Source organism: Acanthamoeba castellanii (assembly GCF_000313135.1).
Source record: "Acanthamoeba castellanii str. Neff unplaced genomic scaffold scf7180000084594, whole genome shotgun sequence".
NCBI lineage: Eukaryota > Discosea > Longamoebia > Acanthamoebidae > Acanthamoeba > Acanthamoeba castellanii.
In genome coordinates, this window is record NW_004457584.1 from 135408 (window position 1) to 161024 (window position 25617).

General features: G+C 59.0%; 10 protein-coding genes and 1 pseudogene across 10 annotated transcripts in view; 6 read left to right on the forward strand and 5 right to left on the reverse strand.

Annotated features, from left to right (window-relative positions):
• ACA1_052620 (uncharacterized protein) overlaps nucleotides 1-1439 on the reverse strand; it is a gene marked incomplete at both ends in the record, with an annotated part of 3543 nt that extends 2104 nt beyond the window's left edge. The window contains 5 exons of the mRNA XM_004343924.1: nucleotides 36-162; nucleotides 269-901; nucleotides 995-1105; nucleotides 1202-1291; nucleotides 1361-1439. Coding sequence (XP_004343974.1) covers nucleotides 36-162; nucleotides 269-901; nucleotides 995-1105; nucleotides 1202-1291; nucleotides 1361-1439 — 1040 coding nt within the window. The remainder of the gene's footprint in view (nucleotides 1-35; nucleotides 163-268; nucleotides 902-994; nucleotides 1106-1201; nucleotides 1292-1360) is intronic.
• A 404-nt stretch (nucleotides 1440-1843) lies between these two features.
• ACA1_052630 (uncharacterized protein) lies at nucleotides 1844-3239 on the reverse strand (the record flags this gene model as incomplete). The annotated part of the gene is made up of 5 exons (XM_004343925.1): nucleotides 1844-1927; nucleotides 2046-2135; nucleotides 2269-2398; nucleotides 2488-2773; nucleotides 2903-3239. The coding sequence occupies 5 exons, from the start codon at nucleotides 3237-3239 to the stop codon at nucleotides 1844-1846; spliced, it is 927 nt and encodes a 308-aa protein (XP_004343975.1).
• A 643-nt stretch (nucleotides 3240-3882) lies between these two features.
• Nucleotides 3883-6849, forward strand: ACA1_052640 (electron transfer flavoproteinubiquinone oxidoreductase, mitochondrial, putative; the record flags this gene model as incomplete). The annotated part of the gene is made up of 12 exons (XM_004343926.1): nucleotides 3883-4060; nucleotides 4171-4335; nucleotides 4497-4573; nucleotides 4657-4752; nucleotides 4853-4951; nucleotides 5038-5251; nucleotides 5335-5406; nucleotides 5542-5672; nucleotides 5798-5993; nucleotides 6080-6195; nucleotides 6279-6576; nucleotides 6671-6849. The coding sequence occupies 12 exons, from the start codon at nucleotides 3883-3885 to the stop codon at nucleotides 6847-6849; spliced, it is 1821 nt and encodes a 606-aa protein (XP_004343976.1).
• Nucleotides 6850-6974: 125 nt separating this feature from the next.
• ACA1_052650 (HMG (high mobility group) box domain containing protein) lies at nucleotides 6975-7991 on the reverse strand (the record flags this gene model as incomplete). Its single annotated transcript, XM_004343927.1, has 2 exons — nucleotides 6975-7216; nucleotides 7286-7991. 2 exons carry the CDS (start codon nucleotides 7989-7991, stop codon nucleotides 6975-6977), a joined length of 948 nt encoding a protein of 315 aa, XP_004343977.1.
• Nucleotides 7992-8182: 191 nt separating this feature from the next.
• Nucleotides 8183-8461, forward strand: ACA1_052660 (uncharacterized protein; the record flags this gene model as incomplete). The annotated part of the gene is made up of 1 exon (XM_004343928.1): nucleotides 8183-8461. One exon carries the CDS (start codon nucleotides 8183-8185, stop codon nucleotides 8459-8461), a length of 279 nt encoding a protein of 92 aa, XP_004343978.1.
• Nucleotides 8462-9176: 715 nt separating this feature from the next.
• ACA1_052670 (SAM domain (Sterile alpha motif) domain containing protein) lies at nucleotides 9177-14567 on the forward strand (the record flags this gene model as incomplete). The annotated part of the gene is made up of 5 exons (XM_004343929.1): nucleotides 9177-9402; nucleotides 9816-10629; nucleotides 10732-11212; nucleotides 11255-11375; nucleotides 11446-14567. 5 exons carry the CDS (start codon nucleotides 9177-9179, stop codon nucleotides 14565-14567), a joined length of 4764 nt encoding a protein of 1587 aa, XP_004343979.1.
• A 257-nt stretch (nucleotides 14568-14824) lies between these two features.
• Nucleotides 14825-16409, reverse strand: ACA1_052680 (ubiquitin domain containing protein; the record flags this gene model as incomplete). The annotated part of the gene is made up of 5 exons (XM_004343930.1): nucleotides 14825-15070; nucleotides 15149-15429; nucleotides 15582-15692; nucleotides 15869-16021; nucleotides 16121-16409. 5 exons carry the CDS (start codon nucleotides 16407-16409, stop codon nucleotides 14825-14827), a joined length of 1080 nt encoding a protein of 359 aa, XP_004343980.1.
• A 313-nt stretch (nucleotides 16410-16722) lies between these two features.
• On the forward strand, nucleotides 16723-19801 carry ACA1_052690 (RhoGAP domain containing protein; the record flags this gene model as incomplete). The annotated part of the gene is made up of 9 exons (XM_004343931.1): nucleotides 16723-17513; nucleotides 17581-17708; nucleotides 17867-18058; nucleotides 18197-18414; nucleotides 18624-18743; nucleotides 18832-18913; nucleotides 18996-19082; nucleotides 19176-19298; nucleotides 19506-19801. The coding sequence occupies 9 exons, from the start codon at nucleotides 16723-16725 to the stop codon at nucleotides 19799-19801; spliced, it is 2037 nt and encodes a 678-aa protein (XP_004343981.1).
• Nucleotides 19802-20038: 237 nt separating this feature from the next.
• On the reverse strand, nucleotides 20039-20608 carry ACA1_052700 (annotated as a pseudogene).
• A 1279-nt stretch (nucleotides 20609-21887) lies between these two features.
• Nucleotides 21888-23041, forward strand: ACA1_052710 (PAP2 superfamily domain containing protein; the record flags this gene model as incomplete). The annotated part of the gene is made up of 3 exons (XM_004343932.1): nucleotides 21888-22451; nucleotides 22633-22756; nucleotides 22896-23041. The coding sequence occupies 3 exons, from the start codon at nucleotides 21888-21890 to the stop codon at nucleotides 23039-23041; spliced, it is 834 nt and encodes a 277-aa protein (XP_004343982.1).
• A 350-nt stretch (nucleotides 23042-23391) lies between these two features.
• ACA1_052720 (uncharacterized protein) overlaps nucleotides 23392-25617 on the forward strand; it is a gene marked incomplete at both ends in the record, with an annotated part of 5379 nt that continues 3153 nt past the window's right edge. Inside the window, 9 exons of the mRNA XM_004343933.1 lie at nucleotides 23392-23551; nucleotides 23715-23792; nucleotides 23881-23943; nucleotides 24053-24303; nucleotides 24406-24591; nucleotides 24663-24793; nucleotides 24887-25056; nucleotides 25140-25302; nucleotides 25478-25559. Of these exons, the coding sequence (XP_004343983.1) occupies nucleotides 23392-23551; nucleotides 23715-23792; nucleotides 23881-23943; nucleotides 24053-24303; nucleotides 24406-24591; nucleotides 24663-24793; nucleotides 24887-25056; nucleotides 25140-25302; nucleotides 25478-25559 (1284 nt within the window). The remainder of the gene's footprint in view (nucleotides 23552-23714; nucleotides 23793-23880; nucleotides 23944-24052; nucleotides 24304-24405; nucleotides 24592-24662; nucleotides 24794-24886; nucleotides 25057-25139; nucleotides 25303-25477; nucleotides 25560-25617) is intronic.

The following is a 25617-nucleotide window of genomic DNA, read 5'->3' on the forward strand; positions in this document are numbered from 1 at the left end:
GCGTGTGCGTGTGCGTGTGCATTTTCTGCGCGCACTTGTAGACGGACGTGGAGGGCGCGTTGATGGAGCCCTGGTCCCCGCAAGCCATCCCGAAGCTGCCCTGCGCCCACACCTTGGTCTGGTCCACCCCCACCGCGCAGTCCTGCACCGACAGCCCACCGCCTGGCCATCGCCCAGTCACCCGTGTACGTGTGTGCGTGTGCGGTTGCGCGTGTGCGTGTGCGGCGTTAGCCATCATCGAGAAGACGCAAGAGACTCGCGCTGGTACCGAGATTGTAGGAGATCGTGGAGCGCGCGATGGTGAGCCCGCCCGCGCAGCCGTCGACGTCGATCAGCGACCGCTGGCGCGGGTTGAAGTTGAGCTCGAACGACGAGCCCGTCACGTTGGACGCCGCGACCAGACCGCGCAGCGCCACGGTGGCGCCCCAGTTGAGGCTCACCTGCGACGCGTCCATCGCCAGGCTGCCGCCCGACACCGCCACCAGATCGCGGTCGGTTGCGAGCAGGCCGCCGTTCGACACCAGCGTGCAGCGGGCCAGCGCGACGTGCGTGTCGCTCGCGTTGATGACGTGGGCCAGCGCGCCGCCCGAGTTGTGGGCGAAGCTCGAGTCGGCCATGGTGAGCAGTCCGACGTCGACGGCGCTGATGGCCCCGACCGAGCCGGCGTCGTTGCCGGCAAAGCTCGAATCGCGCACGATCACGCTCGCGCACGATTGGAGGGCGACGGGCGCCACCGAGGCCCGGTTGCGGGCGACCGTGACCGAGGCCAGCTCGGCGTGGTTGACATTCCGCAGAGTGAGCGCGGCATCGGACAGGAACGAGACGGAGACCAGCTGGACGTTGGTCAGGGTGAGCTGGGCAGCGTTCTCGATCGTGACCGACGCCGAACTGAAGGTGACGTCTGTCACAAGGCCGATGAGCAACGCACACACGCACACGCACACGCACACACACACCCACACGCAGGACCGCACACATGACCACACGACAGTACCTTGGATCTGAACGTAGCCGGAGGTCTTGAGGCTGAGAATGCCGGTCGAGACTTTGGTGGCCGTTGGGCTGGTGCCCAGGAAGGTGACGCTCTTGTTGGTCACGCACGGCACTAAACCAAACGAAACTGTGGCAGCTTTTGTTATTATTGTTTTTTGGTATTTAAATTCAAATAATAGTATTAAAGTTCAAATGAAGGGCAACGTACTCGAGAGTGAGCTGCCTAGGACGATGGTGTTGTTGGCGTCCGGAGACAGGTTGAGTTGGGTACACCACTGGGTGGTCACTCCATCGATGACTGAAAAAAATAAATAAAAGAACGAAGACGAAGTAGTAAAATGAAGCGTATTGGCGGGGGGGGGCGTACCTTCGGCGTGGGCTGATGTGAGCGACAAGGCCACTGCCACGAGCAGAAAGATGAAGGTCCTGTTGTGTTGGCGAGGCATCAGCTTGCACCGGTCGAAGTGAAGGAGAAAGGAGAGAACAAGACGCAAGCCCAACTCAACACAACCTACACACCAGGTGGCCACGGACCCTCACGGTACGGGAACAACTCGCATGCGAAGAGGTGTGGCAACTGAGCCGGAATGCCAACCACGCTACAGTCTGGTGGCCTCACATATTTCACATTCCAACTCTGGGTCCCCAGGGGACAACGAAGTACCGGAGGTTGCGCTTGGGCCGTGTCTGGGGCGCCTTCGCCCAACCCGAAGCCCCGTCCCGTCACCGCCACACGCCCGGCCGCCGTGGTTGGGAATTGGCACACTACCCGCACATCACTAACTCATCACTTCACAAGGCGACGTTTGAAATAAAAATAGTATTCGACGTTGGCGGCGAGGCTCGAGAGCTAGAACAGGGCGAGTCGGGTCTCCTCCTTCTGCACGCGCTCGTTGAAGAACTCGAAGTAGAGCTTGTACAGGTCGGTCTGGATCTGAGAGGGAGGAGGGAAAAGGTACAATCGGTCGGGCGTGAGTGTCAGAAACGAGACAAAGCCTAAAGTGAACACTTGGTGCCACAATGGGGTTTGCGCATACCTCCGCGCCGCGTACGAGGAGCGAGATGCCCTTGACGTTCTTCCACATGTCCACCACGACGAACTGCAATCGATGCAGCTTGAGCGCACCGTTTCGGCACAGCTCCTGCACAGCGTCCAAGATCGCAACACACACACACACACACACGACCGCACGCACACGACACACCAAAGCGAGGATTATTGAGCGTTGTTTGGAATGCTTGGTAGTTGTTGAAAAGAAGGGGAAGAGGGCATACGGCGAGTCGGTGTGGGGTGCCGACGGCAATGCGGACGGGGCTCGAGTTGAGCATCTCCACCTGTTCCGCCAGCTTGATCTTGGAGAAGAGCTTCATCACCTTGACCGACTTGTGGAACTCGGCCAGCGCTCTGTAGTGCATCATCACATCTTAGCACACGCGACACACACGACACCACACGACACGACACACAGCACACGACACAAGACACGAACGTACTTGAAGACGTCGCATGCTCGCTGGCCTGAGGAGGTGATGATGATGACAGAGGGCGCGCCCTTGTCTTCCGCCTCGTTCGCCGCCACCTGTTGCGATTTGGGCTTGCGGCCTCTTCGCCTGCCGCCGGGCTTGCCGCCATCGGGCTTGGCCTTAGCGGCCGCGGCCGGCGGGCCAGCCAGCAGCTGCTGCCACTGGTCGCCGCAGATGTCCTGAAGCCACGGCTTCAGCTCCGTGTTCACGTCCCTCTTGCCCCCGCTCTGTATCGAACTCACCGCAAAGTGTCCAGCTGCGCCACCACAAATTAGTTTTAATTTTATTTATGTGATATTTGAATATAAAGTAATTAATATTCAATTATTTATATTAATAAAATATATAATAAAATAATCTCTTGAGATTTGATTTTTGGGGGTACCCAAGGGCAGGGCCTGGCCGGCGGAGATGATGAGGGTGGGGTCGGCGGTGCGGTACTGGGCCTGGAAGAAGGTGGCCTGCTCCTCGGCTCCGAGGAGCTCGGCGTCCAACAACTCCAGTCCGCCGCCGACCTTGAGCTTGTCCTGCTTCGCATCTGCCTTTTTGCTGCTTCCCTTCTTGCCTCCGGTCTTCCGGCGCTTGTTGCCTTTGTCTTTCTTGTTTTGCTGAGCGTTGGTCGTCGCCGGAGCGGCCCCGGCGTCTACGGCCTGCAGCTCACTTCGAGGCCTCTTCTTATGTCCTCCTCCCTTGACGACCTGCAACGTCCGATCAACTTCCATCTTTTCGTCTGTGCGCTTCTCCTTCCTCTTTTCTTCTCCGCTCAAAAGCTGCAGCACAGTCCCCGTTTTCTCGTTTCATTTCTTTTTCTTTTTCTTCGCCCAGGAGATTTCCGGCAGATTAATCGCCAGCTCGAAGGGAAATTTCATGCGGTATGGCAGATAGGCTGGGATAACCGCCGTCGAGAATAAAGACTAAAAACACAATCATCACTTCCAAGATCCCGAGTGTGTGAGTGCACCGCTTCTGTCATCTGCCCACCGCCTTTGCTGCTTTCTTAGAGTTGAGCCTGCGCACACGAGGTACGTTCGGGACCTTACAAGCCAAGAAGATTCATTTTCATTACTTATTTCATAATTAACGAGATATTGGGCATTGGAGCCAACTTCAACGAGCCCCTAACCAAGCGCGCGCTGGATTATTGTGATTTATTTTGATTGCCAGTGCGCCGGGATGGGAATCACATTCTTCCCCCGAATTGTTGGAGATTGATTACTCGCGATTTGTGTAGCACTGCTCATCTCATTCTTGTTTTCGAGTATTCATCACAAGCACGTGCATCTAATTCCCATTCTCACAAACGCACATCACCATCAGACCAGCTAACTCTGAGTTCCGTGCACTCCGTCCTTCAGTACACACACAATGAAGCGTCTGTCTGCTCGCCTTTCGCCCTCGGCTTCGGCCGCGGCGTTGGGCGTTCGCGTCTCCTCGCGCCACCTCCACCTCGCCCGCACCGCGCAGGTGCAGTCCTCCTCCCTGCTGCCCCGCGCTCCGATAACCTCCTCGCTCCGGTCCTTCCGCACTTCGCCTTCCCTCCGCCGTACGCTCCACCACCCACCTTCTTTCCGTGTGCGGCCAACATCGCGTGGCTCACGCTTGTGTCTTGTGTGTGTGTGTGTGTGTGGTGTCGCGTGTGTGTCGTGTGTGCAGAGGACGACGATCCTCGTAAGCAGCCGCGTGAGTCGGACAACGTCGACGTGCTCATCATCGGCGCTGGTCCCGCCGGTCTCTCGGCGGCCATCAGGCTTAAGCAGCTGGCCAACGAGCAGGGCAAGGAGATTCGCGTCGTGGTGCTCGAGAAGGGCGCTGAAGTCGGTACGTTTCTTTTTAGTGGAAAGCACCGCACCGCACCGCACCGCACCGCACCGCACCGCACCGCACCGCACCGCACCGCACCGCACCGCGCCGCACCGCGCCGCACCACACCCCCACACCACACTCACAACACACGGCAATGCCATCTCACTGGCGTCCAGGCGCGCACACTCTGTCCGGCGCTGTGATCGAGCCGCGGGCCCTCAACGAGCTCATCCCCTACTGGAAGGACAAGGGCGTGCGTCTCCCCTCTTGTGTGGGTCTTGTGCGCACCATCACCTTAAACTTTCCGCTTCTCTGGCGATTCGACCGTGCGTGCAGGCGCCCATCTACACCGAGGCCACCGAAGACCACTTCGTGTTCCTGGGCGAGGGCTTCCACGTCCGGCTCCCTACCCCTCCCCAGATGCACAACAAGGTAACGATTTACTATTATTTTATTATAATTATAACAAAATTACGAATACTCGTAATCACAATAAAAATAATCATAATATATAAATTCTTAAACGCTACAGGGCAACTACGTTGTGAGCCTGGGCAACGTGGTGCGATGGCTGGGCGAGCAGGCCACTGAGCTGGGCGTCGAGATCTACCCAGCCACCCCCGCCGCCGAGGTACCTACTCCCTACGCCTAACTCTCGTCGTCGTCGTCGTCTTCTTCTTCTTCTTCTTCTAAGGGTGCACTCGCGTTGGCGTACAGGTCCTTTACAACGAGGACGGCAGCGTCAAGGGCGTGGCCACGGTCGACATGGGCGTGTCCAAGACCGGCGAGCCCAAGGACTCGTTCACGCGCGGCTTTGAGCTGCACGCGCGAGTGACGATGTTCGGCGAGGGCTGCCGCGGCTCGCTCACCAAGAGCGTGGACAAGAAGCTCGGCCTCTGGAAGGAGTCGATGGCCGGCTTCCAGACCTACGGTACGCTTGTCTGCGCCCCACACCTGAACGCGCGCGTCTTTGCGTGGCTGGTCTGACACCGCACACGCACCTTGACACTTCAGGACTGGGCATCAAGGAGCTGTGGCAAGTCGACCCCAAGAAGCACAAGCCCGGCAAAATCGTCCACACCATTGGTTCTATCGCCTTTCACCACACACACGACACACACACACGACACGACACACACACACGACACGACACACACACACACAACGACACACACAACGTCACAGCGCACGCATGGCGTGTACTGACGTCGCATGCCGCAGGCTGGCCGATGGACTTCTCGACCTACGGCGGCTCGTTCCTGTACCACCTGGAGAACAACTACGTCGCCGTGGGCTACGTCGTGGGTCTCGACTACACCAACCCCTACCTCAACCCCTACCGCGAGTTCCAGGTGCGTTGCCCTCTACGTCGTACGCGCAAATGATTCGTATTTATATTACAAATTAAAATTTAATTATTCTAAAATTATGTTATATTATATTATATTTTTATTTATTGATGATGGTGCGTACATAGAGGTGGAAGCACCACCCGTTCGTGAAGGACACGTTCGAGGGCGGCCAGTGCATCTCGTACGGCGCCCGCGCGCTGGTGGAGGGCGGCATCCAGTCCGTCCCTCGCCTCGCGTTCCCCGGTGGTCTCCTCCTCGGCGACTCGGCCGGCTTCATCAACCTGCCCAAGATCAAGGGCTCCCACAACGCCATGAAGTCCGGTACGGGCCCGGGTCGCCTTGGCTCTCTCTTTGAGTTTAGCCAGCTGCTGACGTCAGAGGGATATGTTGCTGGCTTGGCATTCCAGGAATGGTGGCGGCTGAGACGGTGTTCGAGGCGCTGGACCAGGAGGAGCACACGATCGACCCCAAGGCCTACCCCGACCGCATCAAGTCCTCGTGGCTCTGGGAGGACCTCCACAAGGTATGTGTCGCGCGTGTCGTGCGTGCGGTGACGCGTGCTTACCCACAAGAATCGCTGGTGATGGTGGTGGTGGTGATGGACAGGTGCGCAATATCAGGCCGTACATGGCCAAGGGCTTGGTGCCCGGCCTGGCGCTGTCGGCCGTCGACACCTACGTTTTCCGCGGAAACGCGCCCTGGACGCTCAACCACCACAAGCCCGACCACGAGGCCACCAAGCCCGCCAAGGAGTGCAAGCCCATCGAGTACCCGGCGCCGGACGGCAAGCTGAGCTTCAACCTGCTCGAGAACGTCGCCAGGAGCGGCACCAACCACGGCCACGACCAGCTGTGCCACCTCACTCTCAAGGACTCCACTGTGCCCGAGAAGATCAATCTTCCAGGTAACGCACCACTCACCATTATTACCAAGTATGATGATGATGATGAAAGGTGCTGTGATGGCTGACATGACTGTGGTTGCACTGAACTGCACAGTGTATGCTGCGCCCGAGAGTCGGTATTGCCCTGCGGGAGTATACGAGTATGTAGACAGCAAGCTGGTGATCAACTACCAGAACTGCGTGCACTGCAAGACGTGCGACATCAAGGACCCCACGCAGAACATCAACTGGGTGGTGCCCGAGAGCGGTGGCCCTCTCTACTCCTACATGTAAAAGCACGTTGCATTGTCACAGCCTCCTCTTCTTTTTCTCACTAAAGCTGATGTGCAACGAGCTACAAGCCTTCTGTACAAGTGGTGTCGTTTCTTCTTCTTCTGTACAAGTACGGTGATGCAGCGTCACTTGGGCTCTGCTTTGACAGCGTCGCAGACAGGTTTTGCTGCTGCCGCCGCCACCACCGCCGCCGCCGCCGCCGCCGCCTGCTCCTCCGCGTAGCGCTGCCTGTCCTTGTAGGCCATGGTGATGTAGGGCTCCTTCTCGTCATCAGGTAGCGCACGCCACATCGCACCGAGGATCTTGGCGATGGTTGGGCGCTTCACAGTGGGGTTATCGGCCCACACCCCCGCCCTGTTGTGAATGACTGTGCACGCAAGGTTTGTTGTGCTCTTAGCAAACAAACATGGGACCTCGGGTGGGCGCGATAACGTACCAAAGAAAAAGAAGCAGTTCAGAGGCTTCCTGCCGCGACGGTCTCGGAACTTCCTCTTCCTCTTCTGCTTCTGCTTTTCCTCCCCCTTTATGCCGACCTCCTCGCCCTCAGCCACAGCATTCTTCCTCTTCTTCCTCTGCTTCTTCTCGCTCTTGCCCAGAGCATTCTCACTCTTGATAGGCGTGTTCTCGCTCTTGCCCAGAGTGTTCTCACTCTTGATGGGTGCATTCTCGCTCCACAGAGTCCTCTGCTTCTTCTGCTTCCTCCTCCTCTTCCTCTTTTGCTTTTCTTCCCCCTTTATGCCGACCTCCTCGCCCTCAGCCACAGCATTCTTCCTCTTCTTCTTCTGCTTCTTCTCACTCTTGCCCAGAGCGTTCTCACTCTTGATAGGTGCATTCTCGCTCCACAGAGTCCTCTGCTTCTTCCTCTGCTCTTCTTCCCCCTTTATGCCGACCTCCTCGCCCTCAGCCACAGCATTCTTCCTGCCGCGAGCCTTCCTCGTCCTCGTCCTCTTCCTCTTCCTCTTCTGCTTCTTCTCGTTGCCCAGAGCGTTCTCACTCTTGATAGGTGCGTTCTCACTCTTGCCCAGAGCGTTCTCACCCTTGATGGGTGCGTTCTCACTCTTGATAGGTGCATTCTCGCTCCACACCGTGCCGACGTTGCTTGAGGCAGGCTCAATCTTCTCCTTCTTTGGCAGACGTGGCATTGTGCTGAGGTTCGCGTGAGGTTCTTGGTGAGGTTCTCTCCTGGTCCCTTGTTTTTTATCATTTTTATTTATTGAAGAAAGGCCGGATTTTTCCCAGTTCCGTTGCTGTGCGCTCATTCTTGGCATACTTGGGGTGTAACTTGACGCCACCAACACGACCACGGATCAATCATCCTGCATTGTTGAAGGAGATGAGCACCCCTCAGAATGGCGTGGATTCCTCGCGCATTAACAAGGATGCGGCGAGGGCGGCCATGAGCCGTATGCCCGCCCCCGGCCAGAATCGACCCGGCGTCGATGCCGAAGTCTTCGCGCAGCGTCAACTGCAGGAAAACTCGAATCCCAAGACGCAGCAGGCTCTTCCCACAGCAGGCCCGGGCTCGCATCCTTGGATCGCTCTGGGTAAGAATCAGTCGAGCACCGCGACGACCCGTAAGAAGATCGTCATCCCGCCTCCTCACGCCTACTGAATCCATTCTATACATCACTCGTACTCGCCACCACCAGCCTCTACGCCTCCCTTCCATCTGTATTCCTCCTCTCCTGATTGTGTAATGTCAGTGTAATTCTACTTCCCACCTTTGTACGTATTGACGTTGCTCAAGAAGAATCGGCCAAAAATGTCTACATTTCCCCCCTCATCCATCATTCCATCCATCCAATCGCTTGCCCCTCCCCATTTCGTCCCCATCGTCGCTTTCGATCTTGCTATCTTTTCTTTCTTGCTCGCGGTGGGGCTCGAACCGGCAGTCTTCGTCGCCTCCATCTTTTTTCGCCTGGCTTTCGCGCAGTGTGCCCCTTCCGCTGTGCTTGCAATGGCGCGGCTCGCGGCTTCTGCTCTCCGGCTCGTGTGAGCAGACTACAGCCGGCTCTCGGTTTCTCCTGTTTTTCTGGTTCGTGCTCGCCCTGCAAGCAGTCCCTCGCGGGTGGAGTTCGCCTCACATTACACATTACAGCTCCTCCAGTGCAACGCAAGCGTCTGGAGCACCTTGTCATTCGCCAACCAGCAGTTGTTTTATTCATCTGCTTACCATCTCTGCCAGTGACCTGTGACTTTAGTGGAGGCCAGTTCTTCTTCTTCTTCTCCACCCACCAAGCAAGCAAGACAAGACAAGTCAAGTCAAGAGCAAGGAGTAGCACAACACCATCAAGTGAGTAGAACTCCTCAGGAAGGCCAGGAGCGCCATGGCATCAGCAGCAACACAACATGAGCAGTTAGAGGTGGGCGAGTGGTTGGATGTAATCGGCCTGGGCGAGTACAAGGCGGTCTTCGAGGCGGAGGGCTACGACGACATCGGGGTGGTGGCCGAGCTTACCGCGGACGATCTCAACGTTCTCAACATCACCAAGCCCGGCACCCGCAAGAAGCTCCTCCTCAAAGCCAAGGCCCTGAAGGCCACCCTCTCCAAAGGTGAGTCCCTCCTCCCCTCATACCCCTTCATCTCTTCCCTCTTCATCGCCGGGTAGCACATGCTCCTCGGCCCGGTGTGTCCGCTGGCACTGCACACTTGACCTTTTTTCGTCGAGTTTGACCGGATTTAAACCTGGTGCACCCAAAATTAAAAATTCAAATATCAAAAAGGAACTTCACAGTGCGCACGCGAAGACATGCACCGGTACTGGTGTCCCCTATATTGACTGTCAAGGCTTGCCGCTCTATGGAGGGGCGACCTCACCCTGGTATTGTATTAGTATTAGAAAATGATATCATTATTGCCTCCTTTTATTTTGATTTTTTTTCAGCATCTTCTCGCTATGAAGGCAGCGCCGCTTTCACTTCGTTCTTTTTCTTATCCCCCCCCCTTTCGCTTCTCTCTTTATCAGCGGACCCGGTCGAAGAGCTCCTGCTCGCCCGACGGACCTCCGGCAGTGTGGCGCCGCTGAACATATCGTTTCCCTCGCGGAAGAGCGACATCATCGAGCGGGTGGACCTCGACCTCAGCACAGCAGACGAAGACGACAGCGATGACGACGACGACGACAACAACGAAGAGAAAGAAGGAGTGGTGGCCAAGGCCAAGGAGGAAGCGAAGGACGGCGACGCGCAGGAGGACCTCGATGCGGTGCCAGCAGCAGCAGGTGGCGATTGGTGGGAGGGCAGCCCGGATCGGATCCAGCAGCGGATGAAGGAGGAGGTGCAGGGACGACTGGAGAAGGTGATCGCCCTCAAGGGGCACCTCAGCCAAGGCGAGTTCGAGCGTGGTCACGCCGGGCGAGCGCACACGCCGCCGCAGCCGCCAGCGACGACATCTAACGCCGCGGTCGGCGACGAACGGGCGAAGAAGAGCGAAAGCGACAGTCACACACAAAGAGAGAAAGAGAAAGAGGCCGACGAAGAGCGAAGACAAAGGAACGAGACGGAAGAGAAGGGGAAGGAGCGAATGCATGGAGTACCTGAGCCGCCGCCTCAGCCCCTGGTGGCTGTCCGCGCGCCCACACCACCACCGCCGCCACCGGCGGTGGTATCGGCCGCGACGAACGTTCAGCACCACACCGCCGCGGCGGCAGCGCAGCAACAGGCGGGTGGTGCCGGAGAAGAGCTCGAGGGCGAGGTGATCGAGGTGTTGGACGCCGACGGAGAGAATCGCAAGCTCTTCCTGCGCGATCGCGCGTTCTCCTTCCGGCGCACCATGCAGATGTTCCAGCCCACCACCGGTATTGCAAACGCCATACGCCCACTTTACATTCCTCACATTCATCTGTTGGTGGCTCACTCTCACTCTCACTCTTGGCCAAGCAGGATCAGCCCCAGCGCCAGCGCCAGCGGCGAACTTCTCTACGGCGCCAGCCCCTCCAAGCGCGACCAGCGCAGCCACCGACCCGAGGCCGGCCACTCCTCCACAATCTACTTCGACATCAACTCCGTCTTCATCATTATCCTCGTCATCTTCATCATCGATGGCGTTGGCGGCTTCTTCTTCATCATCATCCGTGGTGAGGCCGAGATCGCGGTCGCCGTCGTCGCCGTATCGCTCGCCCTCGCCGTCGGCCTACACGCCCGCCCGGTTGCCGACCTCGTTCTTCCACCGGCCGCCCTCCTTCGCGGCCCCGGCCTCGCCGACCGTGCCCCCCGCCCGAGCGTGGAGCATGCCGGACTCGCCCCTCGTAGGCGGCCGCGTGCGAGCCATCACCGCCACTCTGATCCCGCCCGGACCCACTATGCCCGCGCCGCCCGCGCCACCGACGATGATGTCATCCGCAAGCCATTCTTCGTCACGTCCGTCTGATCGAATCATTCCCTCGCGTGCGCCGCTGGTGGCCAGCCCGCCGACGGCGGTGTCGACAGAGCCCAAGACGGCGGCACCTACAGTGTCGACAGCAGCAGAGCCGGCGGTTCCGGCGGCGGCGGCCATGAGGGTGGTCTCGGCGCCGGTGGTATCGAAGGTACTTACCGTGTCGGAGCCGGTCCCTCGTGCCTCACCCACCGAAATGGCGTCGGTCGTTCGGCCCGCAGCCACCGCCGCGGCCACCACCAGCACCACCATTACCAACCCAGACAAGGACCAGGACAAGCGAGTGCCCACCAGCAACACGACCTCGCGCACCCCTTCGGCCACCGCCCTGCCGACCAGCGCCTCAATACCGTCATCATCGTCGTCGTCGTCATCGTCATCGTCGGGCTCCACAATCGGGAAGCGGCCAGTGCCCCGGCGGGAGCTTCCACCAATCCCCCCGCGAAGGCCCCCAACCACCGCCACAGCCGCCACCACTGGTGGTGCCGAGGCGAAGAAGCAGGAGGTGAAGGATCTTGGCAGCGATGACGTCGACGAAGAGGCCAAGGCGCAGGCGATGCTGTTCGAGACCAAGGTGACGGAGCTGGTGCAGAAGATGCGGGAGGCCATCAACTCCAACAGCAGCCGGCGGAGCGGGGAGGGCGGAGGCGGTGGTGGCATGAGCTCGGCCAACAGCGGCGCCAGCACCACTGGTGAGCCCAAGGGCAAGGAGATCGCCACCACCAGCGACGATAGCGAAAGCGACAGCGACGACGACGACAGCGAAGACGAAGCCGAGCGGCAGCGGATGCGGGCGGCGGTGATCAAGATGCGGCGGAGTCGCGGGCGCGGCGAGGGCGGGAGCGACAGCGAGGCCGAGATCGAGCGCCATTGGCGCACGCGGTCGTCGTCGGAAGTCAACGGCGGTTCGACCGAAAGGCCCCAGTTGCTACGCGACGAGATTCGGCCGAAGTACCGGCGCCAGCCGCTCGCCAGCCGCGGTGCCCAGTTGCTGCTCGACCACGACCTGAGCCTCTCGAGCGAGCGCCGGCGGCGAAGCCAGCTGCTCGACACCGACGAGGTCGCCGAGGCCCTGGCCGCCGAGGCCGCCGCTGCCGCCACCGTCAAAAAGAACCGCCGCCGGAGCGTGCGGGCCTTCATCACCAACACCGGCTTCAGCCTGAGTCACCACCACCACGCGACCGGCACCACCGGCGCCACGGCCGCGACTGCGACGACCGCCAACAGAAAGAAGCAGAGCGGAGTGAGCAGGCTGAGGGCCAAGATCGGCGGCGTCGGCGGGAAGAGCAACAGCTTTTCGGTGGAAAGGCGCGACGTGGATCGGATCGGCCGAACGAAGAAAACGCTTGTCGACATTGATAGCGACAGCGACAGCCTCGACGACAGCGACACCACGACCACCGCCAGCAGCAGCAACAGCAGCGACGAGGCCGTGCGGCCGGTGACCACCTCCAGCACCACCTGCACCACCACCGAGAGCGAGAGCAGCGACTATTTTGGGCCGCGCTCTCTTCGTCGTCACCGCCAGCACCACCCGCGCCCGCGCTCGATGCACCTCAACGCCGGGGCCAAGCCCGATAAGCTCACCGCCGCGGCCGCCAGCGAGGGGAGCGACCGGCGTCTCACGCTGCAGGAGGAACGCCCGCCGCCGGAGCTCATGCCCGACTGGCGCCCCAACCACCACCGCCGGTCCCTGGCCCGACACGGCGTGGCCGACTCGTCTGTCGACGTCGTCGACACCTACGACGACGAGGACAGCAGCAGCGCCGGCGGCGGGCTGTACCATGATGACCGCGTGCCACGTCAGCGGCGCCACGCGGCCCGCAGCTCGCGCATCCCGGCCATCAAGTACGACCTGACCAAGCTGCAGAAGGAGTCCCAGAAGACCACGACGCCCGTGGCTAAGCGGCGCAACGACAGCAAATCGGCGGCGGCGCTGCCGAAGAAGGCCGGGCGGCTCGACGGTCTGCTGCACAAGCTCTTCACCAGCGCCGGCGGCGACGAGCACGACAACAAGAAGCGACTCGTCAAGGAGGAGAAGAAGGAGAAGGCCAACCACCAACACAGCGCCGGCGGCGAGAAGCGTTCGATGTCGAAGAGCGGCATGTTTTCGCTGAGCCCGCGGCGTCGCAAGGCCGGCGACAACACCGCCACCAACGACCACGGCCACGACGAGATCGACGTCGAGAAGCGCGACAAGCTGGTGAAGCCGACGACAGCGACGAAGAAGCAGCATCTGCTTAAGAAGCAGAGCGGGCGGAAGAGCAAGTCGAGCAGCGGCAAGGTCAAGCGGGACAAGGAGGACAAGATTCATCATCGTCATCAGCACGACCACGACGACCACGACAACGACGAGCCGAGCGACAACAAGACGAAGAAGGAAAAGAGGAAGAAAGAGAAGGAAAAGGAAAAGAAGAAGAGAAAGGACCAGGAGAAGGCCAAGGGAGTCGGGGGCGGCGGCAGGAAGGGCGAGAAGCGACCGACGGCCGCCGCAACCGCCTCACCACCGCCCGCGGTCCTGGCACGCACCATCAGCGACGACCTTCGGCAGCGCGAACGCGAACTGGCGCTCGAACTGGCCGCGGGCCGCGAGCGCGAGCAGCAACAGCTTCAACTTCACCAGCAGCATAAGCAGCAGCAGCAGCAGCAGATGCACGTGCTGAGCGTGGTGCCGCAGGCGATGAAGGACGAGATCGCCTCGCAGGAGGAGGAGCTGCGCGAGATGGCGGCCGAGATCCGGAGGCTCAAGGAGGAGGTGGCCCTCCTCTCGCGCGAAGAACGGGGTGGCGGCGGCGGCGGCGGCGACCAAGCGGCCGGCAAGCGACCATCGCGCGACTCGACCGTAGCGATGGCGGCAGCGACGGCGGCGGCGGCCAACACGGACCGCGGCGCCAACCGGCCAAGGGAGAGCGAGGGCGATGTCGGCCAGCAACAACACTTGGCGAGCGACAGCACCGGCGGAGGCAACGCCAAGGCCGAGCCTTCAGACGAAGGCGACGACGATGACGAAGAGGTCTACGTGATCAAGGGCAAGCTGGTGAAGATGAAGCCCAGCGCCACGGCGGCATCGGCATCGGCGTCGGCCAACAGCAAGAAGCTGGCGCAGGGCGACGATGCAACGACGGCGACGCCGACAGCGGCCAACAGGATCGCGGTGCCACGGCGCTGGCCCACCAACGTGCGGAGCGTGAGCGAGGACCAGTTGAGCGGCGACAGCGATGACTCGGCGGCCTCCGCTGGTGCACCCCAGAAGCAACAGGCCAGCAGTAGCGGCAGCAGCGACGACAACGACGACGCCCTGGCCCAGAAGAAGAAGGACGGTATCGTCTCCTTCTGGTTTTGAGCTCTATGATCATTCATACGCAATGTAAATACGTTGAGACACTTTGAAAACATATTGTTCACATAAGGAGTTAAAAAACTCATTTACATTTTGCTCTTAGTGGTTATCTTTCCTGCTGCTCTGCTTGGCTCACTCCCCACACTGGTGAGGTAGCTGTTCCAGGGTCAAGTTGTGGTGACCATGCACACTTTGGCCCCCACCTGGTGGCCCCATCTGGCCCAGCAATTGCAAATAGCAACACATCAAGAAAGTACTCATCATAATGCTGGTGGGGACCTCCACTTTGTGGGCAGCCACTCGGACTCGGGGGCGGCGCCTTGGTGGTGGCGGCCGACGAGCTGGGTCCGCTCCTGGGCGACGTGGGCGAGGGCCAGGTGGTGCACCACCATGCGCACCAGCTCGGCGGGCAGGCACCCAACCAGCCCGGCCTCGGGGTGGAGCGGTTCCCCGGTCTGCTCGTGCTTGGCCGTGACCAGCAGAAGCGCCTTGACCTCCCCGCACAACTTGTGCACACAAACCCCGTCAGCCAAAAACCGCACACGCACACACGCACTCACCACCGCACGCACACAGTAACAGACCTGTGGGGAGTGAGGAATGAAGTGGGCGAGCCAGGCTGAAGTGGTCCGCCGGTCGTGATCGGTCATCGCGCACAGGGCCGTCGTCACCCGCGCGCGCCTCTCCGCTCGGAGGCGCCTCTGCGGCATCTCAGGACCCCAGTCATTGCACTGCGTCAGCCGCACGAGCGGGTCGCGGGCCAGCGCCGCCTCCCGCTCCGGGCCGATGTCGGTCACCAGCAGCTGCGCGCGCAGGGCCCGGAGAAGAGGGAGTCCCGCCCCTCGCCAGGGGACGAACCCTTTGCCTGTGCCTGAGGCCCGCGCACAGCAGCGCACAGCCAGTGCTGGATGAGCGCGAGAGAGCTGATGGTAGCCCATCGTGTTGTATTGGGTGTGTGTGTGTTGTGTGTGTGTTGTGTGTGTTGTGTGTGTGTGTTGTGTGTGTGTGAAGGCGAACCGTCCAACAGGGCGATCTGGCCGTTGGTCGCCACGGCGGGGTGGAAGAGGGGCGTGAGCACGCGCACCAGAGGAGCCGAGGCGAGGCCCACCCGGACCACAAACTCGCCTCCTGCACCCCGACCCATTAGTGTTGGTGGCGCATAGCACGACACACCCGCACGCACGCGCACACACCACACACCACACACGACACGACACACGACACACACGACACACACACACGACCACACACGACCACACACGCCACACGCCACACGACACACACCACACGATTCGTTGTAGTACCTTCGTAGAGGCTGCCTGCCGGTCCTTCGATGAAGGCGAGGAACGAGCAATCGGTTTCGCTGGGCGGACGCAGCGCGTGGATGCCCTCTTCGCCTCCGCGAGCCACGAGCTCCGCCCATTCGCACTTCATGAACCTATCCATCTCCTCCTTGGCTGCACGCGCGCGATCGCACAACCGCACACGCACGACGCAACGCACACCGTCATAAAAAAATGCAAAGAGCTCAGTGAAGCTGGCCCCTAGGTGCGTACAAGGCCAGGGCACGGCCGACGCGTGCGGCGGGTCGAGAAAGAGGCTGGCGGGGGCACCACGCAGGCGCAAGACCAGGTGGACTGTAGACCAGTGGCGCAGGCCGTAGGCGGCCAGAGGCCAGTCGTCCTCGGACATGGCGCGGCCGGCGGTTATCATGCGCTGGCGGTCGGGCGGGATGCCCTCGCGGTCCTGCACCAGCTCCTTGAGCTCCCGGACCGTCGTCGTGGCGCAGTCCACCTCTATGTTGAGGGTCTTGCCGGTGAGGGTCTTGACCACTACCGTCTCCATCTTGTTTCTGTTTCTCAGTCTTTTTCTTTTTAGTAGCCTTGAGGTGGGGCAACTGCGAGAACTTTCAGAGCTGTCCATGCGCGACATGGGTGGCTTGGGTCATCACGCGCCCACGCTTGCGGCAAGGAGAGAACGCACACAAAGCCAAGACCAGAACTCTAGCCTGGCCGGCACTCTCCTTTCAGCTCTCGAAACTCTTCATCCTTCCGCCTTCCCCCCACATTTAACCTTCATCTAGCACGATTGAGTAGCACAGGTACGTTCTCTCGTACCTGCAAACGTCCTACAACGTGCTCACATTTTTGCTGCAGCCATGTCGCATGCTACGTCTCCTATGCATGAGGACCAGCTAGAGGGTCACGACCAGAGCCCCGACATGGCGACGGCAGTAGGTTGTCCTCCTCCTCTCCCGCCCTTGCCCGTCCCCTGTCATCCATCGCTCGCTGCCCTCGGCTTCCCCTCGCGCCCCCCTCCGCCCACCCCCAGCGCTACATACAAGCGCCACCCGCCTCCGCTCCCGCCACCCCGCCGACTCTCTACTTCGGCCTCCGCGGTGTCTACGCGCACTACGCTCTCATCATCTTGCGCTTCATCTTCATCTTCATCATCTTCATCTTCCTCTGCTCGCCACGTAGATGATTCACCTCTACAGCGCCAGCGTTCGGCCACCGTGCCCGTGCCGCAGCCACAGCCTCGCCCGCTCACGTACATCGCGCCTCGTGCAGGGGGCACCACCCTCCTCAGCGACGCTCGACGTACTACATGCGTCTTCGACCACCCTGCCCGCCTAGTCCCTAGCGGCAGCAGCACCAGTGCTAGCCTTGTTGGCAAGGAGGTGCGATGGCGCGACGTTGCTGAACCCATGCTCGATCTGGACCAGACGAGTAGCGGAGGTGGTGGCAGCAGCGCGCTATCGTTCGGGTCTGTGCAGTTGGCGTACAGGACCTACTCGTCTCTGGACGGCGAGCCGCCGCGATTCCCACTGCTGCTACTTGACGTCTACTGCGTGGACGTCAGTTCATCAATGTGGTTCTCACCTCGCGCGGGGCCGCTGGGCATCTTCGGCAAGTCCAAGCTCGACACCGCCAAAGAGATCATGGCCCCGTACGCTTCTCCACTTCCGTTCTTCTTCTACTGCTACTGCTACGTACTACTTACCCTCTTGGCGAAGGTCGGAATCGAACCTGCGCAAGAAGCACGAGCAGCAGAGCCAACGGCTGGAGAAGGAGATGCCTCACTACTACATTGCCAAGAGGAAGATCTGTCTCATCAAGTTCCATGAGAAAGTGAAGATGCTGGGTACGTGCAAGTAGGCCTCATCCTTGTGTCGTGTGTGTCGTGTGTGTCGTGTGTGTCGTGTGTGTCGTGTGTGTCGTGGTTTTGTCATATGAAGACCTCATGCGCTTGGTGTTTGACAAGAAGTTGGCTTTGATGTTGTTGTGATGCATACCGCGTAGTGCCGATCGGAGATGAGGACAGACAGAGAGGCGTGTTTCAGGAACAGCTGCGCACGCTCAAGCACAAGAAGCACACGGCACTGATGGCCGCCCTCGAGTTCTGCGAGGAGGAGATTCAGAAGTGGATCGACCTCAAGCTCACTCCTGAGGAACAGAAGATGGAGAAGGACGTCATCCTCCATCTGTTCACAGGTATGTGACGCTTCCCAACTCAGTGTCTGTCTTTTTTGTTTCCCAATGACGATTCTCTAACGGTTGTGCGTGTGTGCGTGTGTGCATGTGTGTGTGCGTGTGTGCGCGTGCGTGCGTTGTAAATGTGTGCACGAGCAGACGGTCACGATACTGTGGCGGACAAGCAGCGACGAGCACAGTGGCAGTCTTACGTCGGCGAGCACAACAAGAAGAACAAGAAGAACAAGAAGATCTACCGCACCTTCCTCTACACGTTCAGCCAGGACTTCACCAAGTCCAAGGACATGGCCAAGTGGCTGAGCGAGATCGGATCCGACACGCAGCTCATCGTTGTTGATACTGCCCATCCTGAACGGGTATGTTACTGCATTTCGCGGGTTCATTGAGCAAGCCTCTGTGTTGCTGTTCTCTCGACTTACTACTTCGTTCGCTGCTATGCATGTGTCGTCATGTCGCACACACGCAGGCGATTGACGAGGTAAACTTTTCGCGTTCTTGAGTGCAGCGTTCATATATCTTGGCTGTTCATTTCTGATCTCTCTTGTGTTTGCTGCGACTGGTGCAGAGTTGGCAGCAGCGGGACAAAATGCTGTTCACGTTGCTGCGATCGAAGCCCTCATCAACCAGCCACGTTCTCACACGCAAGCCGTCCAAGCGGTTCCGGATCGGCAAATACAACTACCTCGTACGCCGACTGCCTCATGTCTTGCTTTGTAAGAGAGCAGGCAGCCAGCAGATGCTCACACAACGTCATCATATTGTGTCCACCCCAGGCAAACGTGGACGGAGAGCACAACATCGGACTCGATTGGACTTTGGAGTACTTGAAGAAGCTCGAGATCGTGTTTCAGCAAGGTACCTTGTTCCTGGCCTGCTGTGCTGCGTGACGTCAACGAGATTATCATCTTCAAAACGTCCTAACGCTTAAACAAAACAGAGGACTTCTACCAATGCACAAACATCTTCCGCTCCGAGGGTGATATCAGCATCGTCACCGAAGTCGACAAAGAGTTCTTGGAGGGCAGTACGTGTGGCTCATCTTCTTTCGGTCTCCATGACATCTCATGCTCCCGCTCTGTCCTCTCACTCACCTTCTCACATATGTGCCTTCCCGCAGAAACAAGCCTGGAGAGCCTGGAGCGGCCGCTGGAGGTGGCTTCTGCGACAAAGCGCATCCTGCGCCGCTCGGAGCCCTTCATTCCCCTTGAACTTCAACCCAAGCTCATCGAGCTTCTCCTCAGTACGACTCCTCTTGTGCGTGTGTGCGTGTGTGCGTGTGTGCGTGTGTGCGTGTGTGCGTGTGTGCGTGTGTGCGTGTGTGCGTGTGTGCGTGTGTGCGTGTGTGCGTGTGTGCGTGTGTGCGTGTGTGCGTGTGTGCGTGTGTGCGTGTGTGTGCGCACACACACACACACACAAGTTAACGCATGGTACGGTTATAATCGTGTAGAGCCACTTCCGGCGCTGGAGAAGGGTGTTGCGATGGCCAACATGATGCGTGACCTGCCGATGGAGAACAAGCAGTGCCTGCGGATCCTGTTCTCGATCCTCCACACAGTGGCGGCCAACGCCGACCATACCCAGATGCCGTCGGGCCACCTGGCCATCCCGTTCGCACCCATCATCTTCAAGGGCAAGGAGATGGTCACCCTCTCCAACCTTGAGCAGCTTCGCTTCCAGGACTCCATCCACGCCACAGCCTACCTCATCAACAACTTCCCTGTCTTCTGCAATCTCCTCGAGTAGTGTCAATGTGGAACATGTGTGACGACATTTAATTGCACACAATCAATCTTCTTGCACATTATTACTGTTTATTTACAATCAATATTCGTAAACATAGCTTGGCTGTACACGGGCACCCAAATAATAAAAATTACAAAATTATGTGACAATAAACATCAGAAATGTTTGACTAAAAAACCGAGAAACATTCTTGGAGTATCAAGAAAGAAACGCCAAAAACTGATGCAGCTGCTCCGATCATCGGACCGGGGTGCCTCCGGCGGAGTCGTCGCGCTCGAGGACGTGGATCATGAGGGTGGCCGGGTCGTACATCACCTTGAGCCGCGCTCCGGGCGTTACCAGCGGTAGCACCACGCGCTCCCAGTCGGGCGTACGGCGCATCCGGAGCCGCTTGCAGAACCGGCTGTGCGGCAGCGGCGACGCCAGCACGATCTCCGTCGTCGTAGTGGTGGTCTGCTGGCTCGGGTGAGTGGTCGAAGAAGTGGCGGTCGTCGATGACGAAGTGGAGGAAGACGATGACGTGGCGTCGGGCTTGGTCTCGCACAGTTCAGTCGACGTTGAGAAGGAGGCCACCTTCTTGAGCCAAGGCGAGGGCGGCGGAGCGTGGACCGACGCCGGAGATGAAGCGAAGAACTTCTTGCGGAAGAGGCAGGTGGTCTGCTGCTGTGTAGAAGTAGTGGTCGTTGAAGAAGACGATGACGCCGGCTCCGGGGCCTTCGGGTCGGCGGAGCTGAGCTCGAGCACCTGGACCGAGGCCGTGACCAGGCGGAGGTCGCCCGAGCGCTGTGCGGTGCTGCAGTTTCCCATCTTGTGTGTCCCGGGAGTGAGGTCTGTTCGAAGCCAAAGATAGCTTGTGCGCTATACTTCTTCAGCACTGCGACGACTGGCGAGCGAAGTGTGGAGAAGAAAGGAGAGGAAGAAGGAGTTTCCGGCCACGGCACCGGAGTAGAACGAATAACGAATCGGTGCGAGTTTGGGCTCTGTTGATTACCACGTAGCGGGCTGGGCGAGTTGGGCTCTTGGCAACCGACGGGCCAGATCCCAGGTTGTCGGACGGCGGAGGCGGAGTGTGTGTCGACAAAGAAGTCTTCTCCTCGTGTGATGTGGCGCGTCTGTTGGGCGGGCGGGCTGGTCAGGCTCGAGCCCAAGTGCAAGTGCTAGCGTGCGGTGCTGGTGCGGTGGTGTGTGGTCTGGCAGGTCGTGGTGGCTTATAGGTGTCTCTCCGACTGCGGTAGCTGAAGTAGCGCCCGAAAAAAAACGGGAAGGGGGACGGGTGTGACGTCTGGGTAAGGTGCGGCCGTAGAGGCCATCCGCTTCCCTTTCCTTTGGTTCTCTGCGGCCACGAGAGAAAGGTGGACCAAGGGACCGATGTAGCTCTGACGGCCATGACTGTTTGAATAGTGATTGGCTCGCAAAGTCGGTTCAGGCGGAACTACCGCGAAAAGTCATGGGCTCGGCCTTGTCACTCGGGCTTGAAGAGGCCGCAAAGCCCGTTTGAGGTTGGTGCGCTGTCCTCCGCCCACCTCGGCTCCTCGGCTGTTGTGCGCCTCCTCTTCTTGAGCAGATTGTAGGGAAGCATTCAAAAAACTTGGCGATCAAGGCCCCACCAGTGGAGACCTGCCGCTGCACACTAGGGCAGAGAGCCCACAGGGGAGCAAGACAATCACTACCAGTGCACAACAGGGTACCACAGAGGGCAGGTGGGCACGTGCAGGGTGTCGTTCCCAAAGGTCCCACAGCAGTCATGCGCCACCTTAAGGTTACAAATAATAATTACGCGAAATGGGCGTTGGCGGAGGGAAAAGCAGAGGGAAAGGGAGCGAGACGGAGGGAGATAGCGGTGTACAGGGGTTTTCTGCTGGGGCGTGTCAAGAGAGAGCGCAGATTCGATCGTCGATTCACCAGCACCGAGCCAGAGTTCCAAGAAGATAGTCCCGCTGCACACCTGGCCCCATCTCTCTCTCCATTCAATCATTCCCCTACAATCTCTCTTGGCTCTTCTCTCTTGGCTCTGCGAATCGGATAGGTCGAGTAGCGGACCCATCAGCCCAAAACACAACTCTCGAGAGATAGAGAACACACAGAGATGGAGTGGGATCGACAGCACTCTGCCTTTCTCTACCACCTCCTATCGGGCGGGCAGCCCGTCCACAAGGACAAGCTGCCACGAAAGACGAGCCCGAAGATCGAGCCGCGCACGCAGCCAAATCAGCAGCACAGCCGAATCGGAAAGCAGCCGCCAGCAGCATCGCCCAAGGCAGCCACCAGCATCAAGAATGGAAGGGAAGAAAATAACAACAAATCGACTCTAGCGGCCATCATCGAGCAGCAGCTGCCTTCACCGCGCGTCATGGCACTACGAGAACAGGAATTGGCGAAGGACGTGCAAAGCTTGGCCGCAGCAGCGGCAGAGAGGCGACAAGAGACCAAGCTGCTCTTCATCAAGGTGTGCTGGGAGATCATCGCGTGGTCCAACGAGGGCTGGGTGTGGGTCGCGCTCTCGCCCCTCTTCATCCTCCTCTCCTTCTTCTACCTCGACCCTGCGTCTGTTGCCAAGGTCAAGTACCTCTACATCATGCTCTTCGTCGACATCCTCCTCACTGGTGGCATCAAGTTCCTCACCAAGCGAACGCGACCCTCCTACAACAAGGTACCTTCTTCTACGCACGATTATTATTTCGGTTTATTTTTTAAAGCATATATTCAACAACCTCTGGCACTAAGCCATCAATAATCAAGCTTTTCTTAATTGATTTGATGAATTAATCAAATCAAAGAACAACTAGTAATCCTGTGCGCGTTGTTATTGTCGCGTGTGGCACGTGCACCAGGGCGGCCTCTTTGTGGGTCCGGACATTTTCTCGTTCCCGTCCGGGCACAGCTCTCGCGCGATGCTCCTGGCCCACGTGTCCATCTTCGTGTTCGGTTGGCAAAGCCCGTGGCGCGCCGCTGGCGGTACCCTCTCCTTCTGTCACTTACACTCTTTTTCCTTCTCGACTCGTTCTCCTTCCTCATCTCAGGAAGAGGTTGCAGCTTATCTCTCTGCCCGACTCCCACGACTGACTCCTGCTGCGGTGATGTGGTGGGCGCTCAGTGATGTGCTGGGCGGCGCTGGTGGCGGTGTCGAGGCTAGCGCTGGGCAGGCATTTCCTAACAGATGTGATGGGAGGCCTCACCCTGGGCGCACTCGAGTTCTGGGCCACCTTCCTCTTCCTCCAGCGCTTTGTGTTCACTGCCTGAAGAAGAAGCAGAACAACAACAACAACGGACGACCGACGACGATCGACGATCGAACGAACCCTCCACTGTGTGTGTGTGTTTGTGTGCGATGGTGCGCACACACCGCACGGCAAGACACGACAAAACAATGCAATACATTATTTATCCACCACGCACCGCTACACGTTCGCTCTCGAACCTCGCCTTGTCTTCCATTCTTTTTCACATGTTGTGTTCACCAAAAAAATGATATCTTCATTGTTATGCACAGCGCGGCAGCAAGGTGGGGCAACCACCAAGTGGCCCAGCTTACGCGGAGGAGCCGAGCGGCGACGAGGAGGGCCTTGAACGATAGCTCGGTCTTCGACAAGATGCTGAGCGCCTGGTGCGCCGATGCCGCGACGTCCACCACCGCCTGCACCTCCTTTGACCTGGGCACGCTCGCGCAAATGAACGGTGGTGCCACGAGTGGCGCGCCCTCCGCCACGGCCCTGCGCAAACGTGTGCTGGAACGCATATCCACTGCCCTACGTACCCCCCCCCTACAGCCCCGCACTTCACAATGAATTGTAATTAAAATTAAAGTAACGCAAAAATAAAATAAAAATTAGGAATGCAATAATAATAATGATAATAAAATACAAATGCACAGATGATAAAGAAGGCATAATAAGGTGTAAAAAAATTGGTGCAGAAGGGGAGGAGGCGGGAGTGAGGGAGCTGGCCACCGCCGTGGCGAGGTTCTTCGAAGACAGCGACGTCGTCCTACTCGGTGCGCCACTGCCAGCCCTTTTGTTGTCACCGACCACAGTGCTCCATCCACCTGACACACACAGCACGCAAATGCCCACATCGCGCAGGGTATAAGATAGGGGACGTCGTGAGTGACCTGCTTGAGCACCCACACAGCGACATGGCCGCCGGTACTGCTTTCTCTCTCTCTCTCTGCTTTCCAAATGCGAGTGTGTGCGGCCTGGACAACTGCTGACAAGCCTGAGCGGGGCCGCACAACAATGAATGAACACAATTCAGTCGGGGTGGAGCTGTGGCTGGGCAGCAAGCGGCTGCAGGACTCCAAAGGGAAGAAGAGCGCAGGAGACGGCGGCGGCGTCGGCGGCGTCGGGAGCAACAACACGTACGCGGGCCTCTGCAAGAAGGTGTTGGGCCTGTTGGACAGGCACGACGACTGGGCCACGAAGCGGCTGGTGCTGAGCCAGCGCACCTTCTTGGCCATCCCGTCCCTTGCCCAGTTCTCGCGCCCCCTGCTCGAGGCCTATTTCGAGGTGCCCCGCCCGCGTCCGCAGCCACTCCCATACAACTACTCACCTATGTGCGGTGGCGCATGTGCGTGTGCGGTGGCGCGTGCGTGTGCGGTGGTTGTGTAGCGGTTCTTGCAAGCGTGCAGTGCGAGCGCCATGGAGCCACAGCTGGCCCGGTTGAGCGTGGAGTTCCTTCGGTCTCTGTGCAAAATCTGCGAGCACCTGTGTGACATAGCCAATCGAGTGAATGTGAGGGTCGTGCCGACGCCCGCACACCATAGCCTCGTCCACACGACTCTGGCCATCATGGAGGTACCTCCGTGTGTGTGTCGTGTGTGTCGTGTGTGTCGTGTCAGATGTTAGTTTACATTCGCGGTGTCCAGGGGTCGACGGACGAGGAGCTCGTCACAAGCGCGATGAACCTATTTTACTGTGGCTGGAAGGTGGATCGGGCGTGCACGCCAACTCACTCAAGATTCTGGAACGAATCGAACATCAGCACCACCCTCGACAGGTACGTCCGGCCTTGCCACGCACTAGCCTTGCTTTATTATTATTATTATTATTATTTTTGACACCTTTCTTTTTTTAATTTATTTTTCTGCAGGCTCTACAAGGTGTTGGTGCGGCACGCGCAGTATTACGACGGGGGCGTGGCGAGCTTGTTCGACCAGTGCGCGCGGTTCGTCGTGTTGTCGGACCGATGGCGCAACCAACTGGCGCAGCTGCCAGCCGATGTGCAACACGCCATGCTCGATGTGATCGCGGCCGATCCAGGTGTCATACACAACACACAACACACAAACACGACGCACGCGACACACACACGCACTGACACGCATGTGTGGTAGTGGTTCAAGCACATGCCAGGCACAATGGCCAAGGGGCGAGTTGGCTGGACGGCGGCTCCGGTGCCAGCACGCTGCGCAACCGGCGGCGTGAGGTGGCCAAGCAGTGTCTGGTCCTACTTGGGACGACGTGGACCGATGTGGAGGAGACTGCAATGCTCAATCTGCTCACATCGTTCGTTAAACCCGATCAACCCGTGCCTATCAGGTATCGACAGATCTGCCTGTGCGTGTTGTGTCAGGTTGCTTTGTGTTGACTGTGTGCGTGTGCGTGTGCGTGTTGCGGGTTGCGTGTCGTGTGTGTCATTGGTGCACACTGGCGCACTACTAAACGTGGTGGGTGGCGACAGAGAAACGGGAGCCTTCCTCTTGGGTGCTGTTATGGGAGACCTGGGACTCGACTCGCTTCTGCGCATGCTTGATGACCCTTCTGTACGCACGCACACGCACACGCACACGCACACGCACACGCACACGCACACGCACACGC